Here is an 18,896-nt window from a genome sequence, read left to right on the forward strand (position 1 = left end):
AGGGAATAATGTGTCAACTAGATTGAAGCGACGTGTAAAAGAGAAGGTACGCACACTGATTATCAATAATATCGACGGAATGGTTGCCTTCAGGCCTTCATCCTATTTTAGGCATAGCATATTTTTCTAAGATTGTAACACGATATCGGGGAGTAGAATCTTGCCTATAACGAATGAATGACACTTGCGTAGACACACACAGAGAAAGAGAGGGAGAGAAAGAATAAATATGTGAGAGTATGAATGGTTGAGTGAATGTTGGGAAGAAAATTAATTTCGAGATTGGTAAAAAAAAGTACGTATATGGAACTGGGAAAATGACGTGGATAAAAACAGAGCGACGTGTTCGTACTCGGCTGACTATACATATTAAGGACGTAAACGATGCTTGTAATTATTACATGATTGATATTAGTATAATTAAGCGATTAAAAGGAAAGAAGTGAGACGTCGACTTTAATATATTATGTATCAATTTAACGATTTTACCATCCTTTTGACAAGAACACATTTAGATACAATATCTTAGGTTCTTTCGTAGATGGAAAAGAAAAAATTATCGCTCTTGGTGTATTATTCGTTTCTACGCCTATGATCCATAACGAAATTCCTCCTCTAATTCTTTCGTTTTCACGTAACTCCTTCTTACTGCAATAAATCTGTCTTTTGATCGTCAGTATCGATCTTTATCCCGATGGTTCTTCACCATTTATAATTATATAGTTGATTATATTTATGTATATTTAACAAACAAAAATATATATAAATTTAACGCCCTGGCGAAAGATGAGGCAGATGAAGTTATTTGGCATTCGACCAAACTTCCTCAAATTGATATCGTATGTAATTTGGAACACGAGGTCTGCCATTTTTTTTCACCGATTCGATGTAATCTATAGGTCGAACGAATTAGTGATCATTTTCTTAAAGCGAATTTTAGCGATTAAATAAAAAAAGTGATGCAATTTTAGGACAATAAGACACATATAGAAGACACGAAATAAGTTTCTGTGTTTAGCCAAATCAAGTAATGTAAAGTTACATGAATTTTGCGAGAACCTAGTTTGACGATTATTCCACATTGTGTTATCATAAAGTTGGTAGCACTTCGATAAGTTAATGACCAATAAATATATGATTATTTAAAAATGGAAAATAGAGAGCTGTTGCGATCTTCTTTCTCTACGAAGAACAAAAATTACACATTAATGCGAAAGTATTTAGACGAATTAATTGGTTTCTTCTATTACTTAAAATCATCCTCTGTGCTTCTAATTTCTATTTTTAATAAGTATTTAATCATGAAGTAAGAATTGTGTTCTGCTCGCGCCTTCCGTTTGTAATTGTATCCAATGCGCATGCGCGAGAGAAACTCCATCTATGATGGTCAAATTAAAGCAAGCGATTAGTATAAACGCTTGCAACCAGAGTAGAGGTTATAGTGTGCATTTACAATTTCTTTATTTCTTTCGACATTTCTGACTATTTTGAATCAATTAAGTAATATTTTGTGTTTGTTATTGGAATTATAAAAAGTTCGCCAAAATGTCGATCGGAGTACCGATAAAAGTACTCCACGAAGCGGAAGGCCATACCATAACCTGTGAAACGAATACTGGCGAAGTATACCGCGGCAAATTGATAGAAGCTGAGGATAATATGAACTGTCAGATGCAAAATATCACTGTAACTTATAGAGACGGCCGTGAGGCGCAGTTAGAGAATGTTTATATTAGAGGCTCAAAAATTAGATTTCTCATTTTACCAGACATGTTGAAGAACGCACCAATGTTTAAGAGACCGGGAGGCAAAGGTTCGGGAACTGCAGGCAGAGGGAAATCAGCTATTTTACGTGCCCAAGGTTTACTCATGATATATTTTAGTTTTAAGATATTTTTGTTTGAATTTATGTGAACAGTTGAGTTGATAACGTTTACCTCATATTACGCTAACAGACTGTGGGTGTTTATATATCTATGGAAATGTAAATATTCTACAATCTATAGAATGTACACAATATTTGGAAATATGTAAAATACTCAAATTGGTAATCATTTCTTTAGTTATGCTCACACAGATATGAATTTGCATAAACATCCCTAGTATATTCATTTATGTATGGTATTTTATGAGATATACACAACTGCTCATAAAAGTATTAGAACATATATATATATATGTATTGTACAGCAAAGATAGCCATTTAAAACATTTAATAAGTGTTAAAGATGATACCATTGAATATTTAGGTTTATTAATATAGTGAATAATTGAAAACTATTTAAATGGTTTGTAATCTCTGTAAAACCTATAATTGCACTAAATATCTTGTTGTTTCTATGTACATGTTTATATTTGTTTCAAATTTCACTAACGTTCATTCAAATATGATATTCAAGTTTCATTAGACCTATAATGAAACTTGAATAAATTGTATATGAAAGACACATAATATATATATAAAAGTTTTCTGTGATAATGCCTTTATGAGCCACTATATATATTCAATCATTCTGTTTGTTTATTGAGTTGATAATTTGTTTTAGCTCGTGGAAGAGGTAGAGGTCAAAATCAGAGAGGTAGAGGCACAGGTTCTGCACCTTGGCTAAATCAACAGAATCAGCCCGGAGGATCTCAAGCAGGAAGGGGACGAGGTTAAACTATAAAATGATAAAGGACATTACATTAAGAAAAAGATAAATAAACCCGATTTAAGACCAACTTTTTATATTGTTCATAACAAATGTTTTTTCAATTTCCACTTGATTAGAAACAGAGATATTTAAATAAACGAATGAAGTACTTTTCCATAAAAATCTCCAAACCATGTTCTCAGTCATTGTATTTTTATACAATATTTCCCGAAATAAAGAAACAAATTGCAATAATGTATACAATCTTAAGATCTGTTTAATATTATACTTTTAATGATTATAAGTGTTTAAATAGATTCATTCATATTTGTTATTCAATGTATGTTAGACATATTGTGCGATCATTTCGTATACCCAATAACTCCAGAGCACACTGCGATCGATGTATCAGTTTTAAATAGTATTAATACGGTCTTTTATATAGTAGTAAGGAATTTGCGTACATGATCTTAATGGTTGCAACATTCTACTTGAATGAATCTTTTCTTTCCTTTCCTTTATTTCAATGTATCAGTTGAGTGTTAGCTGTGGTTGGTAGCCTTAGCTAGCCTGACAATTTGTCATGGAGTAATAAGTAATTAACGGCTGTCTGTAACAATAAAATAATATTAATATATGTAGAAAAAGGAACCGTGTGAATGAATCTTTCAAATTCGCGAGTTTTTTATATTGACCAATCAGAACGTCGTCGAATATTGGTGTACGGAGTTGGCCGGTCGCATGCGCTTAGTAGCGATTCGAAAACAAGCGGCAGAACGCTACGCTGTACCACGAGCATTTATAACTGGACTGTGAATCTTTATACATTTATGAGTTTAAGGGTGGTAAAATACATAGAATGTACATAATATATGAAAATATGTGAACTATTTCAAATACAGTATTCATTGTGTTTATGAATTTATAAATTTTCGGTCTTCATTCGCGCAAGAAGAATTATTTTAACTCCATCGATCGTGCAACGAAATCAAATTAGCATAAAATTACACGATTACACAAATTATTATATAGAAAATGATGAACACATTGTAAAACTGTACAATTGTTGTAAACTTGCATATTGAATTGAATAAAGCAATCTTATTTTGTATATAAACAAAGCGTTTAATCATTTAAAGTCCTTTCAACATCCACAATCCTCTAATTCTCTCCAATTCCCATTGCTTTGAGGGATAGGTTAATGATGACAAAAATTCGAAAAAATTGGTGAATATTTATAAATATTGAAAGAATAAAATAGTATAAGAAATATATGAAGCATTTTAAAATTCCAGAAAATGATGTAATTTTCCGAGAAAATCTAAGAGCAAAAAACTTGTCGTTCGAACAAGAAATTCGTCGACCAAAATAGTGATTTTCTATTAGTTAATTAGGATTCCATTAGTAGGTGACACAATTTCACCAATGCTCGGAATCGGTGCTATATTTCAAGAATTTTTCGGAACCGAAATTTCGCCTGCATTTGTCCGTTTTGGATTTTTTATACATGTCAACTGATACTAACAAAACGATATAATATTACGAAAGCATCCCTGTAAAAATAGCTATACGTGTTGAAATATCTCTGTCTAAAATTACTATACTCTCTTAATGAAGAGGATATATCTTCAAGAAAAAATTATTCTGATAATTATTAAAAAAAGATGCTTACAGAGAAGCTGACATTTTATTATAATTGCAAGATATTCTATAAAATTTATTTTGTAATGTTTTTTTTATTAAAATATAACAATATAAATTTCATTATAATGTAAGTTATTAAATGTAGAAATGAATTAAATAATCATGATTAGACTGCATTTTCATACATGTTTTTATGCTGCATAAATTTATATATTGACATATAAAATTACGAAAGTAGAATCTTGATAGAAAATTGTTTTATCTACCAATTATTATAAAAGGCATTGTACTTTGAATATTTTATTTATTTTTTCATCCCATTAAGAGTATCGAAGGAGAATATATGCATAGTTCTATCGTTGACCGTTAGAGACCCTTGTTCTTGGTGTGCACTTTTGGCTGACTTTTTTAACATTGTATCGGTGATCTTTCTGCTCATCTACTGATTTAAGATTTTACCGGGGATGGTGAGAATAATTAAACATTAATCTGTTAAAACGGATTCCAGTAATTCCTTTTTACACCCAAATCTTTAGTTAATACTCAAACCTCGTATTTTTATGTTAATCAATTGATAAAACTGTAATTCCAAAAAAATTGTTCGAGGGCGAAAATATATCGCAATCGAAAAAATAAAGTAATAAAGCACAGTATGGAGAGGAATACGGGACAAAGATATGAGGATGAAATAACTGAGCAACCAGTAGATTATAGCAAAAAGTACAGTGAAAGGAAAACGGAGAATTCCTCTCGAAGTGATCGATCTTGTAAGAAAGAATTCGGAGAACGTGACTCCAAAGTCGATTTATTTGGAGATTATGCTGAAACCGATCTTGATCAGCCAACAGATTATAGTTTACGATACGCAGAGGATGACACTGATGACGATGAGAAACAGAGTCCTGAATATTTTCCTGGAAGCGTTCAGGAGGATACTGTAAAGACTTACTGTACAGAAGGAACTCCGTATGAAACACCTTTCAATTTTTCGACTGCGACTTCCATGTCCGATTTACGTCTGGAGAATGCAAAGGAATCTGTTGATTCGCAGAAGAAACACAGTAAAAAGAATGTTGAACTTAGTCGCAAGGAAGATTTGAATTATGAACATCCAATGACAATTAATTGCAATGAAGACCGTTCACTTCTTGTTGAGAAAGAATTAGAATCCTCTAAAACTTCTGAGACATGTAAACCTAACTGTCTTTCTAATGAAAAGTTAATGAATTATTATCAAGCAGGAACATCTGATGGTTTTCCTCGTGCTAATTCTCTCAGCTCCCTTGGTAGTGCGATAACACAAAGGAATAATGTTAATGGAATTATTTCCAAAGAACCTTCCACAGATTCTTCTGACAAAGCTGATAATGTGTCAGAGAGAGCAGACCGTACTGCAGCTAGCACTAACATCAACATATTACGTATTCCTGATGAAACTGATAGTTCTACAGAAGGAAAAAATAGTTCCAGAGTTGTAGACAAAGAAGGTTTGCTATGTTTAATGTTTTAATGTACTGTATAAACTTTTATTAAGTGTTATGGAAAATTGTGGCTTTATTTGTTACATTGATTGTTATAGGCAAAATGGTTACATTCAGTAGACAAGACTACTATGCAGAACAAACTCCTTTAATGTTTTCATGTTGTAGTTCTCTAGGTTCATTGAGTGGATTTGAGCAGCATTCTATACATGATGATCGTAGCTCCATCATCAGTGATTTCAGGTAATTTTTAGAAATCTCATAAAGAGCACAGGGAGAAATATGATAAGTCATAATTTTTATTTCTTAGATGAGAATAATTTTAAAATCCAAGTGAAAAAAATCCTGGTCAAACAATCACATATTACCAAAACTGCCTTTTTATTAAATTTAATTATGGGTTTATATATGTTCAATTCTTTTCAAGAATAATGATTTTAAAAACATTATAAAATAAACTTCATAGATTTGTCACCTACTGCTAAAGTACTAGACCAAGCAGGTTGTTCTTGTTTTTGATTATGTTATATTATATAGTATGTCAGTTTTAATTATTAAATAACATCAAAATCAGAAAATCAACAAAATTGTACGTTTATATCATATTTTTCCCCCTGTAATTCTCAAATCACAGCAAAATAATAATAATTGTAACAAAATTTATAATTTACACTGAAATTGATGTTTAATAGTCGCAGGACCAGTGGTGTTGTGTCTCCAAGTGAATTACCAGATTCACCAACACAAACTATCCCTCCAAGTCCTCGTAATCATAAAAATCAGTGTACAGATTTTATAAGCAAAATACCAGAAGAAGCAGTAAGACAGCCTGTTCGACATTTATGTATGCAATGCTATTGATCGTTAGTGAAAGATTAAGCATAAGAATTTTTATTTATACAATAGTAAAAATGTCCTTAATACCTTACTAGTCTTGTTAACAGATATTATTTTTTAGCATATTCAAAGTGTCATGCGCTGAGAACCAGTGTCTTCGAGGATGACATTGCCACATTTAAGGAGGAATCAACACCCATTGAATTTTCCACAGCTACTAGTCTCAGTTCTTTAACTATCGACGATGAAATGAAAATTTCTAATATATCTAAACCTCAAAATGAACTGAAAGAACCATCTAATGAGCTGGATAAAGATATTAAAGAAAATTCTTTGGAAGAAAAAGTTAGTAACGTAGAAGCTGAGAAGGATCAGGAACAAGTGAGTGATGGTGATGAAGATAATGAAGACATGTTGGCTGCATGTATCAGCATGGGAATACAAAATAATAGGTATTTTAATAGTTTGCAATATATTAGTCATTAATCATTCATATTTATTCGTTCGTGTATATACATGTTGCACTTATTTGTTTATAGAAGACACATAGAACTGAATTATTTTCAGTTATGATATTTTTTCAATAAATATGCGATATCATTATCAACTAATATCACTTGTTAATAACATTAATATTAATATTTTTAACTATGTATATTACAGATATAGACAATCTTTCAAAACGTCTACTGTCCAGAAACCCATACAATCAGAGTCATCAAACATGTTGGTACGTTGTCAGAGAACACCAGTTTTAAACAGACTGGAACCTTCAGTTCCTGTTGCTGTCACTTCCGCGGATGCTACAGTGACAGCTTCGAAACCTAGCAAGCCCGCAATAGAAGTTGTTGCTGCTCCAGATACCGTACATGTGTATTGTACAGAAGATACACCTGCTGATATTTCCCCAGTGGGCTCACAATCGAATCTTTCTGCCTTGTCTATGCCGAGTGTTCAGGAAGATGTAGAAAGGATTGAAGAAGCTAAATCTTCGGGTGAAGTCGAGTGCCATAGAAACGATCTGTCAGATGAAAGTTCTAATCTCTCTGGTGAAGATGAGAAAATTCTTGATGAGTGCATTCAGTCAGGAATATCGAAAGTACGTGTAACTGTAGAGAAGTTTTTTAAGTAATCTTCGATATTAACACTTAAACACCCAGTTACACAGTTACATGTGTAAGTACATTTTGCAAAGTTCCCTTGCATATGGGCTCTTGTTATGAAGATTATCATAACAAAAAGAACTATTAATTTAGTTGACTAAATACCATTTCTTAATCCATATAACATGAAATAAAATATATTTATACTATATTATTACTACAATAAACAATATTGTGTATACTTTTTAAACTAATTTCTTTTCAGCAAATCAAAAAATAATTAGATGTATTTATATCCCCAATTGCCGGGTGCTTAAATGTTAACTATCTTATGTTTGTTTTAGGTTAGACAAATAACTCCGCCACCAACGAGTTGCATTCCCTTTGTACAGAAAACAGAAGTGCTAACACAGAGATTCAATATATGTGGAACACCATCATCGTCCCCTGTAGAAAGTGCCAACAAGAACCCTGCTCTTCGAAAATCCATGTGTCATACAACATTGGATCACGAAAATGATCCTTTTGGCGACAGCCCTAATCATTCGGACGATGAAGCCATTCTCAGTGAATGTATAAGAGCGGCCATGCCTAAGGTTTCTTTCTTTATTCCGTTTTTGACTAATCCTGATTATATCAATATTTTTTATGAACCATTGTGTATTACTTCTAGGTTAAATTGAATATTTCAACACTTATAGGACAAGCATTGCCGCAAACCGCGGAGAAATCGAAGGTGACGGCTTCAAGAAAACCATCGTCGTCATCGTCTACGTCGTACCGTCAGCCAGGATATATTGAGGATAATAAACATCAGTCGAAGAAGTCTGCACCATTCGAGGATAATTTAGGCCTCTCAGAGGAAGAGGAAGACATCATGCTGGCGCAGTGTATTAAATCTGGTATGCCAAAGGTAAAAATATACAGTTTTATTTTTTCATTCTACATATCAAATTTTAGATGGATTAAACTTTATGGGTCTTTTATCATTCATAGGCGTTGAATGTTTCATCAAATTCGTCCTTAGTGTCCGTAAAGAAGCAACCAGAATACTCAAAAACGAGAAATATTTCCAGTACTTCATATTATTATGTGAATAAACCCCATCTGTTTGGAAACACGGTGGTGCAAACCCAGCCATCACATAAACCCATAGAGAATGATCTTTCCCTGCACAAAGGAAATTCTTGCACCTTCCATTCTATGAAGGTTCAGGAAAATAGGAAACATATTGTTAAAAATAGTGGAATTAATACATATGAAAGAACAAACCGTATGGCATTGTACACCAAAAAGTTTTCTCAGTCAGAGCACGAAAATAACAACATGAACGAAAATATTCTAAGTACTTCACGTTCCGAAATCCCTAATTGTAGGTCCCCAATCTTAAATGGTGAAAATGATGACGACGAATTACGTAGGAATACAACGAAGTCAAATGTAGTACCTTCAAGGCATAGTTCTGTGAGTTCTCTCAGTGAAGAAAGTTCTCTTGGATCCATTGAGGAGTGGGCTTTCCTGGAATTGTGCATTAGTTCTGGGATGCCGAGGAACAAGTATCGTCTGAAGGGAATGAAAAATACAGAGGGGAATGTCAATGAAGACAGTTGTTCGATATGTAGTTATAATTCGTACGTTTGTAAAACCTAAATGAAAAACAAAAACTAAAAGTCTCATCCATAGAAAGATTGAATACCTTTTTATGATAATTCATAAAAGAATGGCGATCAAGGGTGCATGTTTGGTGGGATAAGCAAGTGAGATTATTATAGTTCTGTGATTGACAGAAATTCGCAATAACTCTGTCCAACTCCTAGCATACAGAATACAAAACTACATGTTAATTAAGTAAAGTGTGATAGGATTATGATGAAAACTTGATTAAGAAAATTTTTCGTTCAAGAAAGATGTTTCATTTCGCTTTATTTGTTTGTAATAAGAAGATTGCGGATGCTTATGTAAATTCACATTTTTATGAATATAATTAAAGAAATGAAATCTAAACTTTTTATAGGTAGATATTTGTCTATAGACAGATGTCTTTTTTATAAGTGTTTGTTTTATCTTAAATATTTAATATATATTTGCATACTTTGTGTATTGCATGCATTCAAATTTTCTATAAAAGCATAAACTTCCGCAGTCTAATGATGAGATTAGGAAGATGTAAGTTTTAAGCGACTACTGATTAGTTACATATATCAGATTTTTTATGGGGATTTGGTATATATTAAGTTGCTTATTGATTGGATTAGAATTTGTAAAAAATGAAGCGAAATGGGAAATATGTTAATTAAATAAAACATATATATTTTTTTTCATTACTATTTACTATCACTTACTTCGCTAAATCATAGTTTTGAAACACTATATTGTGCATTGAAGAAGCATATATGATTATCCTATATAATTTCTTGTTTATTCTTCATATGAGATCAGAAGATATTTCTTGTTTCTTCTCATTCTCATTTATTATTATTCTCAAGGAACGAATGTTTACAGGTTATCGATGACTTTTCAGGGGAAAAATTATCTAATTTCTGGAATAAAACGAGATTCGTGGTTCATGTGTAATGTATATACTTGCTAAAGAACCATTGTGAGGTTTCTTTTTTAGCTTGGTGTAATCTATTATATATTTTTTACAATTTATTTTTCCTAATGAATTCAGTGCTGCAGCATGTGATATTTTGTTTTCATGAAGTAAGAAACAAAATCTAGCTAGAAATAAAGAAATTTTATGGTTTGGTCCGGCTTAGGTGCTTTCTTTATTGTAGGTATGAAGTTAATGACTAAAAAATATATTTATAATAGATTAATAATTTCAATTGTTATATTATTATATCTTAATAAAATTTGCAACTTTATTGTTAAAGCATTTATTTTATACAATTCTCTTTTAATACAACATTTTTTTTTTTCATAACTTCTCCATTTCCTCACTTTGCCATAATATTTAATAGAAAATTTACCGTAAACTTACTAATCTATGGTATGAAAGACGTCGAGTACTGTAATTTCTCGAAGAATATAAATTTATAGTTAGTAATTTTCGTATCGAAGCATTAATTTCCGGACTGGAAAAGTAACGTACATCAAAAGAAGCACCGTTTGAGAAGAAAAGAAAATTGCAGCCATAGTGTTTCTTGCAGTCTTATAATAATGTAAAGTAAAATATTCTTGCATGACATTAACATAAGCTTCCATTTAAATAAAACAAATGAAATTTTACAAGTAACATTTATAGATTGTCAATAATCACTGTTTTATTTGATAAAAGATTATGAAATTATACAAAAATGTAATCTATACCCTGCAATTTGTACTTGGTCAGTTTACTAATATTATTAGTTGGTATCTTGTTATACAAGAAGGTTTAGATATTTTTTAAATATTACCTCACAGTTAGCAAATTCTAGATGTCATACAATTTAATTTTTCTTGGTTTTTAATTCCTTTTATCTCAATAGAATACAGTACTCGTAATGTCTCATTAAATCATGTAATAAAATAATCTGATTAAAAGAGATAATTAGAAATAATAATTAGAGATAATTAGAAATAAGAGATAATAAGAAATATTAATATTTCAGTATACTTATTTATGCTATACTTCTTTAAATTTTGTTCTTATTAATGTAGTATCTTATTGCCATCTTAAACAATTTCATTTTTTTAGATCTCGTGATTGAATATATTATCATAATCTTTTGTTTTTATTGTAAGCATGTTATAACCACTTTAAAAAGTTTCGTGTTTTTATGTATTATTTATATTCAATTATCAGAATGTCACTGATCAGTTGAAAGAGCAATTCAGGGTCTGAGTCATGCAATTCTATAAGAGTTTGTTGATAATTACAGACCAAGGTTGCTGGAGCATAAAAGGTGCCGCCTTTTAACCGTTGCCTTGTTGCCCTTCGATGAATCGCAATGACCACCTGGCCGGTGTCCTAGCCTATTTCCTGCATGTATAAATCTTCATATAGCTACGATCGTTTACAGTGTATCGCGACCGATTTGGAGAACATTATCTCCAGTGGTGTGCTCGTGTTTCGAGGTAAAGTTCATTTTGTTCAGTGAATGAAGAACATTGGATTGCAAGGGTAGCTGTAACTTTAATAATCGTTATTTACTTGTAAAAAGTTGTGAATATTAAGAAAGGAAGAAATTTTGGAATTTTTACTTTTTCACACTTTGAAGAATGATTTTTTCAGAATATAGTAGTGTTGGTATAGTATATTGCAAGGTTTGGTTTTAATTATTGAACAAGTCTTATACACCAAATTAATTCAAATAGAATATACATAAGTTTAAGAAAATTTACTAAATTTTATTTTCATATATGCAAAATATTATTTTATAAATCTTAATCTTTATCAAATGATTTTAATAGCATTAAATAAATGCTATGTTCAAAATTAATTAGTCTAATTCAAGATCAACAAATAAACTCTTAAGCAATTTTAATATTATAATTTAAAGCATAATAGACTGTAGGTGTTTATGCATTTTTGGGACATTTAATATTAAAAAAATTTATAGAGTGCATATAATATGCAGAAATATATGAAATATTCAAAGTAGATCATTTATCACGATATGTAGTAGATGAAACAAATATGTACTTAAATTCCATTTTTGTAATTACATGCATATAAACATAAAATTGCATGAACATCTACAGCCTAATAATAAAAAAGGAAGAAAGTAGAAAATTCAAAACAGGCATAAATTACCTATTCAAAACATTTGTTTTTATTACGCCTATAACTTGCACGTGCGATAACACAAAGTATCGTATCCGGAGCGTACCCTCGAATCTTAAGTTTTATCGGTCTGCGAGTTGTTACGACCGGCTATTAAAGTTGGCGACTATTCCCCTGAATGCAGATGCACCCGCGTGCATTCTACGTGTTCGTACTTGTCATCCTTGTGACCGATGGCGCTAGTTGCGACGACAATACGAAGTGGTACACAGGCCTACGTACCGTACTTCAGAATTGTCCATTGGAATCCTGGAACAATTCAGGGCAAGATGAGTTTTTAGAGAAGTTTCGAAAATGCGTGCAGGAACATGCACTGGCTGCTTTGGATGCACTTCTAGTTGATGATATTATACCAGTTTTCGAGGGGCTGGATTTAGTAAGGTTCCACGAGGACAAGAATTTTACGGACAATTATAGAGAAAGGTAAACAAGAACAAAGAATTAATGTGCTCATTGCTATATGAATTGTTCATAGGTCAAAGAGGTTAACTCCACTTTTAGAAATTTTTGAAATGCTAATGCAAAAATACTCGGTTGATTATAACTTACATGTAAGTTCAGCGATTTTCTTGTGCAATCTTTTTGTGCAATTAGCCGATTTGACAAATAAGTGGCTCGTATGTGCCACTCAGAAGCCAAGAAGAAAATTGAAAAGTAGTTGCATTAGAAGAATTGTTTAAAAAAAAAATTATCTTTGGATTTACTAGCATTTATACTATTTTTTCTCCCGATAAACGAACTCATGGGAGTAAGCTATTTATATTTTGAGAACCGAACATTAATCATGTACCTGGATAATAAAATTGTGAAACTTATAAAAGGTGGAGTTGATCATTTTGGCCTCTTAGACGAATTGGATATTTTAGAATCAGATGTTCTCTCACTATAAATGATAATGTTTTAACTTTACTATCTTTGACATGACCTGAAATAAAAATTATATTTCTTTCTACGGTTTATAAAAAATATGATATTTTTTAAACTTTAGATCTGCCAAAAAAGGTGAAATATAATTCCCAAAGTATCCTAAAGAAAATATTAAGTTCATAAAATAAACAATATTCTCTCAAAAGTAAAAATCTACACGATTTTAAAAACTCGCTTCAGAATATTTTTACTCAAAATGAAAACTGGAAGATCCATGATATGAGAGTGATGCAGAGATAGAAATGTATAAAAAAAAAGCAAAGAAATCGTAGATTTCAGTGGATTGATTTTAAATATTTGAGGATCTGGAGAAAAATACAACCGACATCCGTTGCAGAAGTTTCGTGGAAGTTCGACTTCGGTTCTGAAAAGTTTTAGGGCGTGAAAGTCGCAGTGGAAGCTCTGCGCTCCACTTCGAAACTTCTCGGCTTGCGAAATCGCATGAAAGTTAACTCCCTATTGATCATTTTATGAGATATCTTTCTCTTTTCTCTCCAAGTGTCGTTCTAATTATTATTCGCTTCATTTATAATTGAATCAAACGTCTCCTTTATAGAAACACTAATGCCAAATATTATTTTTCTTATTAAAAGTAATAATTTTTAAACTACATAAATAATAATTTAAAAAGTTGTTGAAATTATTATCTTTGTTCTTGGAAACTGTAGAAAATCTTTTTCTATTAAAAATAATTTTTTTACATTGTACAAACGGTAATTAAAAAAATTATAGATAAAGAATATTAATTTCTACCGTAAAAAATATTAGATGTCTATTTTAAATAATTTAGTCAAAATTAAAATGAATATTATCAAAGTGAAACAACTGTAAAATATAAAAGATTATATTTGTAAACATAATAACACATTATTTTGTTAATTAAATTTGTCAATAACTGAAATAATGTTCTCAAAATTGAATCAAGTACATTCTTGTCATTTATGAGATTACAATGAACTTGATCATGATTAAATAAAGAAATAAAATACAATTTTTTTAACTGTATCACTTCTACAGTAAGTAAAGTGTAGATATGGTAATCTAAGAGCAGTTATATCCAAAGCTTATCTTATTAAAAAATATTAAAAGTCCTTTGATACAATGTAAAGACCCGTTCTGTTGAAAAGTGTAGTTCATCTTTGATTTCCTTTATCCAATAGCTCGGTCAATATTAGAATAAGCTTCTAAAAGATTGCAGACCTCCAATCCCATAGAATTTCTGCAAATTTCTCTGTAAACTTGACGAACCTTATATCTGAAAATATAAATGTTTATGAACCTATGCAATTTTCGAAATGGAGAATTATATTCATTTACGATATAAGTTACCGAATAGTGAGAAGTATTTAAATTAATTTTATAGTTGATTTGAAAATTTTAAAAATTACTTTCAAGCTAAATAATATTCAAAAATATTAATCATTCTCTTCTTTGATTTTCCATAATATTTCAGCATTATTCTTATTTTTTTCATAAATATCTTTTATCAATTTGGATAAATTTCGTTATGAATAAAAGAGGTTAGAAAAGAATGTTATAAAATTAATGAAGAAAATAATCAATATTCTCAGATATTATTTAAGTATTCTTTTCCTATACGTTTCTTTTTATCAGTTTTTATAAATCATATTTTGAATTGTAGAAAATATTAGTTATTTATTTGTTAAAAATTTGTATAATATTCCTGTTGGTTATTATCGTTGTTTCGCTGACCTACGATGGTTTCCAACGGCTATACACTGACACAAAGTAGTTACGATGTCGCCTCGCCCTATTTCTTGCGAACAGGAAAAATATCAGACCTTTAATAGAGCGCTGAAGTATTTTCCGCGGACAAATTTCAAGTCACGCAATCTCACGTGACAAGTAATCCGCGTTTAAGGGATTTCTTACTCAGCACGAGATTAACTTAATGACCTATTATCTAGCGAGTATTGAAATTGAAACTGATCCTGTTTGTTTTTTGAAATCTTTTTAAGTGAACGATTTATTATAAAATTAGTTCATCCGTAAATCTGTAACGATAATAAATTATTTGGTATATTCAATAAAGATTCAACTTCATATTTTTACAAAATTAACGAAGAAGAAAAATGTAAATATATAATACTTAAAATTATCTTTTTCCGTATGTTCCAGTGAGATAGGGGATGATACCAATTGGACAGCCGTTATCGTGAAGCGATTGTTACGAGTTTTACGCACTCATGTGTTCAAAGTCGACGTGGATTATCTGACTAATAAAATTATTTCCCTCCTTAATAATGAAGCAACCGATGTAGATAGCTACAAATTCGAAGGTTAGTCCGTGTCCATTTAACTGAAATGGTAAATTCTGATTGACAAAATATCTTGCTGTAAACGTAATCATTATCATGCAACAATCTGTAGCCGAGTAAACGCTCGGTACCATACTCATCATCAATATGAGGTCATTTTACAAATATTAAATGTACAAAATAAACAATCCAAATTTTCTACTGAAATTGAAAGTTATATAAATACTCATCGTTGCATCCTATATCTTTAAATCATTTATCGGACAAGTGATGGACTCCATCACGGAAAAAATGCTACATCTTTAGACAAGATCCGATTGCCAAGTTATTTTTGTATCTCAGTTACTAATTGGAAGTGATTATCGGATAAGGCGTGTTGTATCGATCGGAACAGGTAGTAATCCGAAGAACTAATGTCCAGTGATTAAACTGACTGCTGCAAGATGTCGCAAACAAGGCTCATTATGATGTCTTTTGTCGTAGAAGCAGTGTGTGGCCTAACGTTGATACGTAGGAATTTCACAGAACGTTCACTGTTGTTAGTGCCATGACGATTGAATCGTATCTAAAGCATTCTTACCGTGTTGGAATTCGTCACTTGTCCAATAGATGGCTTAAAGTTATAGAAAGCAATGACAAATACTTTGACTGAACAACTTGCGATAGCTTCTCATATATAGGGTCTGAATTTTACTGAAAAAATTGGACTATTCATTTGTAAACGTAATATTTCTTTTACGGTTTATAGCTATATATGTACTTTTTCAATTATAGTACATTCAGTTAATTGGCAAATTAAAAAAGAAAACAGATATATAATATGTATACTTAAGGGGGGATTTTCGTGTAAGAATAATACAAGTAAGTGACTACTATACTTTTTTTTCAGACTAACTACTGATTATATGTAATTGGACCTTTTTGGGGTTAAATAGATAGTCTTGAAGTACGAATGTAACTTCTTTTATTTCTTCTTATTGCTTATTGTATATTATACAGATCTTGCGATCGTCTTTGACAATGTAATCATTGCTGGTGTGCAGTATAGCATTTGCCACAGTCATCAGAATGCAAAAGTTAAGAAATTTTCTGAAAGTTAGATAATTTACGCTGAAATTGAACCTACGTTTGAAAGAAAAACATAGAAGATCGGAAAGTTCTAGCTTTTATAAGAAAAATTTACTTTTATCGCCAGGTAAATTAAGTTTATATTGTTTAAAAAAATGTTATAAATAAATAATCAAAAGTAGCAAAGTGAATAACCTTTGTGCGAAATTGATTGATCAATTAGTTATCGGACATGCCGGTCTAAAATGTTGTTAAAAGTTGCAGTTTAAGAAGTTAATAAATAGTAAGAAAAATTGGTATAAAAAAAGATTACATTTCTATTTCAGGACTGTGTTTAGATCCTAAGAGGATTTAATCCCATATAACTAGCAGTTAGTATAAAAAAAATCACGAAAATCATTTGCTTTTATTGTTGTTGCACGAAAATCCTTCTTTAATTTGAGAGTGGACATTAACAAGCCACTTGTTGTCTCAAGTATCTCATTAATGATGCTCGTTTCGTTATCAGGCCGTAGGCGTCGCCACCGTCGTAGACATAACCACATGGTGCCGCTGATGATGATGGGCTTCCTGCTGATGGGTTCGATCTTGATACCCATGGGTTTCCAGTTCCTCGCGGTTCTCGGTGGCAAGGCGTTGCTCTTGGCCAAAATGGCCTTGATACTGTCTAGTATCCAGGGTCTAAAAAAAATAGCAACAAATGGCGTTAATTATGGACTGTATCACGCCCACCCTGTGGCAGGGGGTTGGCACGATAGAAGCCATATAGAGCCTCCAAATTTAGACTTACCTTTTCCATCGCCGCTTCATCCCTAATTAGATCATACATTTTCATCGTTGTTTGGATTTTTCATTGATTCTACCTTGTGAATGATAAAATGTCTTTGTATCAACTGTTTGAATGGTTCCTCTTATGTATGAGGTAAATTGTATGGAGCTTGGTAGACAATCTCTGGAATGGTATCTAAAAGACATGACCATTCCTATTTCTCGTTGCATTTATTGTCGTGGTTATTGTTATAATGTTGAGGTTAACAATAAGCGATCTTGAAAGCACTTTTGATCACGAGGTGTTAGATTGTATGTAGTTTGTTGAGAAGTACCTAGGTAGCTACTCAAGGTCACTGAAGAAGACCACCCCCGTCAAATACATTCTTACGGTTGTTGAATAAACTTGAACTTAATTTTGGTTATTAAAATTTTTTTTAAATCTTTTAATTATTATATGATAATACAAAATAATTTATAAAACTAGTATAAATTGTTTACTCATTTATCTTAATTATTCATCTAACATTATTCATGTTTAATTAATAATATTAGTGAATTGACAAGTGACTAGTTATAGAGCAATTTTGAATAAACAATATAGCAAATGATAGGGCACAAAATAGTACAATCGAATGATTTTCAAGTTTGTAAAATTTTCTTTGTTTTACTACCAAACTTTTGCCTATTATACATGTATACTTATTGTAATTGTTTTTAATAATTTGTAACTTGTGATTTGTAAAATTTCATTAATAATATTAGTTCACTAAATTAGGCCTAGATAATTAATCTAAAAAATTATATTGTATTCTAAAAAAAAATGTTTTAAAAGATTACTAAAATTCATTTTTATAAAGTCACTAAAATTTGCACTTACTAAATATATTGTAACAGTGACAGATTTTTTAAAATACTTTCACAAGCATTTCAAAGGAAGATAAACGTGTAAGTCAACGCCGAAATCACTTGGTGGAATTAAGGGAACAGGAAGGGCTCTCTGTGGTATATTGAACAGCATTGTTATTGCTGCAACCAAGTTAATATTTATAGAAATTGTAAACGAGTTCTTTTTTTCCTTTCTCTATGGATTGCATTCCGTTGCAAGTATTTGTTTAATCCTAAAAATAAATGTAATTTGTAAGAATTAGATTTGAGGAATATTCATGCCTTATAAAGTAATTATTATGACAAAATAATTTAAATAAAACATGTTATAGGAAGATGTTCTATAAACTTCTTTTGCCTTAAAATTTTATACATGTATATATAAAATAATACGAGATTAGAATTATTTGAAAACGAAAGTTTACAATATAATAAGAGAATACGATAAAATATAATATAATAGATGTCAAATTTTATTAATTTATTAATACAATGCATTT

At 30.9% G+C, this 18,896-nt stretch overlaps 3 protein-coding genes across 5 annotated transcripts; all 3 read left to right on the top strand.

The window, feature by feature from the left end:
• The first annotated feature begins 1,295 nt into the window (after window positions 1-1,295).
• LOC100743102 (small nuclear ribonucleoprotein Sm D3) lies at window positions 1,296-2,967 on the top strand. Its single transcript, XM_003489301.4, has 2 exons — window positions 1,296-1,861; window positions 2,547-2,967. Exons 1-2 carry the CDS (start codon window positions 1,546-1,548, stop codon window positions 2,657-2,659), a joined length of 429 nt encoding a protein of 142 aa, XP_003489349.1. The 5' UTR covers window positions 1,296-1,545; the 3' UTR covers window positions 2,660-2,967.
• A 1,684-nt stretch (window positions 2,968-4,651) lies between these two features.
• On the top strand, window positions 4,652-10,278 carry LOC100742864 (adenomatous polyposis coli protein). Of its 2 annotated transcripts, XM_003489299.4 has the most exons (8): window positions 4,653-5,764; window positions 5,857-6,001; window positions 6,451-6,602; window positions 6,717-7,047; window positions 7,259-7,694; window positions 8,043-8,294; window positions 8,372-8,611; window positions 8,695-10,278. In XM_003489299.4, exons 1-8 carry the CDS (start codon window positions 4,930-4,932, stop codon window positions 9,346-9,348), a joined length of 3,045 nt encoding a protein of 1,014 aa, XP_003489347.1. In that variant the 5' UTR covers window positions 4,653-4,929; the 3' UTR covers window positions 9,349-10,278. The 2 variants fall into 2 exon arrangements, with proteins under 2 accessions (XP_012240871.1, XP_003489347.1); XM_012385448.3 differs by lacking the exon at window positions 8,695-10,278 and having other exon boundaries at window positions 4,652-5,764; window positions 8,400-8,580.
• Window positions 10,279-11,432: 1,154 nt separating this feature from the next.
• Window positions 11,433-18,214, top strand: LOC100749051. Of its 2 annotated transcripts, XM_003489351.4 has the most exons (5): window positions 11,433-11,757; window positions 12,591-12,889; window positions 15,533-15,693; window positions 17,249-17,598; window positions 17,635-18,214. In XM_003489351.4, the coding sequence occupies exons 2-4, from the start codon at window positions 12,591-12,593 to the stop codon at window positions 17,554-17,556; spliced, it is 768 nt and encodes a 255-aa protein (XP_003489399.1). In that variant the 5' UTR covers window positions 11,433-11,757; the 3' UTR covers window positions 17,557-17,598; window positions 17,635-18,214. The 2 variants fall into 2 exon arrangements, with proteins under 2 accessions (XP_003489399.1, XP_033176451.1); XM_033320560.1 differs by lacking the exon at window positions 11,433-11,757 and having other exon boundaries at window positions 12,354-12,889.
• The last annotated feature ends 682 nt before the right edge of the window (window positions 18,215-18,896 follow it).

The sequence above is a fragment of the Bombus impatiens genome, unplaced genomic scaffold (assembly GCF_000188095.3).
Source record: "Bombus impatiens unplaced genomic scaffold, BIMP_2.2 scf_0320, whole genome shotgun sequence".
Lineage (NCBI taxonomy): Eukaryota > Metazoa > Arthropoda > Insecta > Hymenoptera > Apidae > Bombus > Bombus impatiens.

What these genes read in the sequence shown, in the direction of transcription:
- LOC100743102 (XM_003489301.4), top strand. Translation starts at nt 1,546, where the DNA reads ATGTCGATCGGAGTACCGATAAAAGTACTCCACGAAGCGGAAGGCCAT. An exon ending in AGCTATTTTACGTGCCCAAG is followed by an intron (nt 1,862 to 2,546) that starts GTTTACTCATGA and finishes AATTTGTTTTAG; the next exon opens with CTCGTGGAAGAGGTAGAGGT.
- LOC100742864 (XM_003489299.4), top strand. Translation starts at nt 4,930, where the DNA reads ATGGAGAGGAATACGGGACAAAGATATGAGGATGAAATAACTGAGCAA. An exon ending in CAGAGTTGTAGACAAAGAAG is followed by an intron (nt 5,765 to 5,856) that starts GTTTGCTATGTT and finishes TGATTGTTATAG; the next exon opens with GCAAAATGGTTACATTCAGT. An exon ending in ATGGGAATACAAAATAATAG is followed by an intron (nt 7,048 to 7,258) that starts GTATTTTAATAG and finishes TGTATATTACAG; the next exon opens with ATATAGACAATCTTTCAAAA.
- LOC100749051 (XM_033320560.1), top strand. Translation starts at nt 12,585, where the DNA reads ATGCAGATGCACCCGCGTGCATTCTACGTGTTCGTACTTGTCATCCTT. An exon ending in ACGGACAATTATAGAGAAAG is followed by an intron (nt 12,890 to 15,532) that starts GTAAACAAGAAC and finishes CGTATGTTCCAG; the next exon opens with TGAGATAGGGGATGATACCA. An exon ending in AGATAGCTACAAATTCGAAG is followed by an intron (nt 15,694 to 17,248) that starts GTTAGTCCGTGT and finishes TTTCGTTATCAG; the next exon opens with GCCGTAGGCGTCGCCACCGT.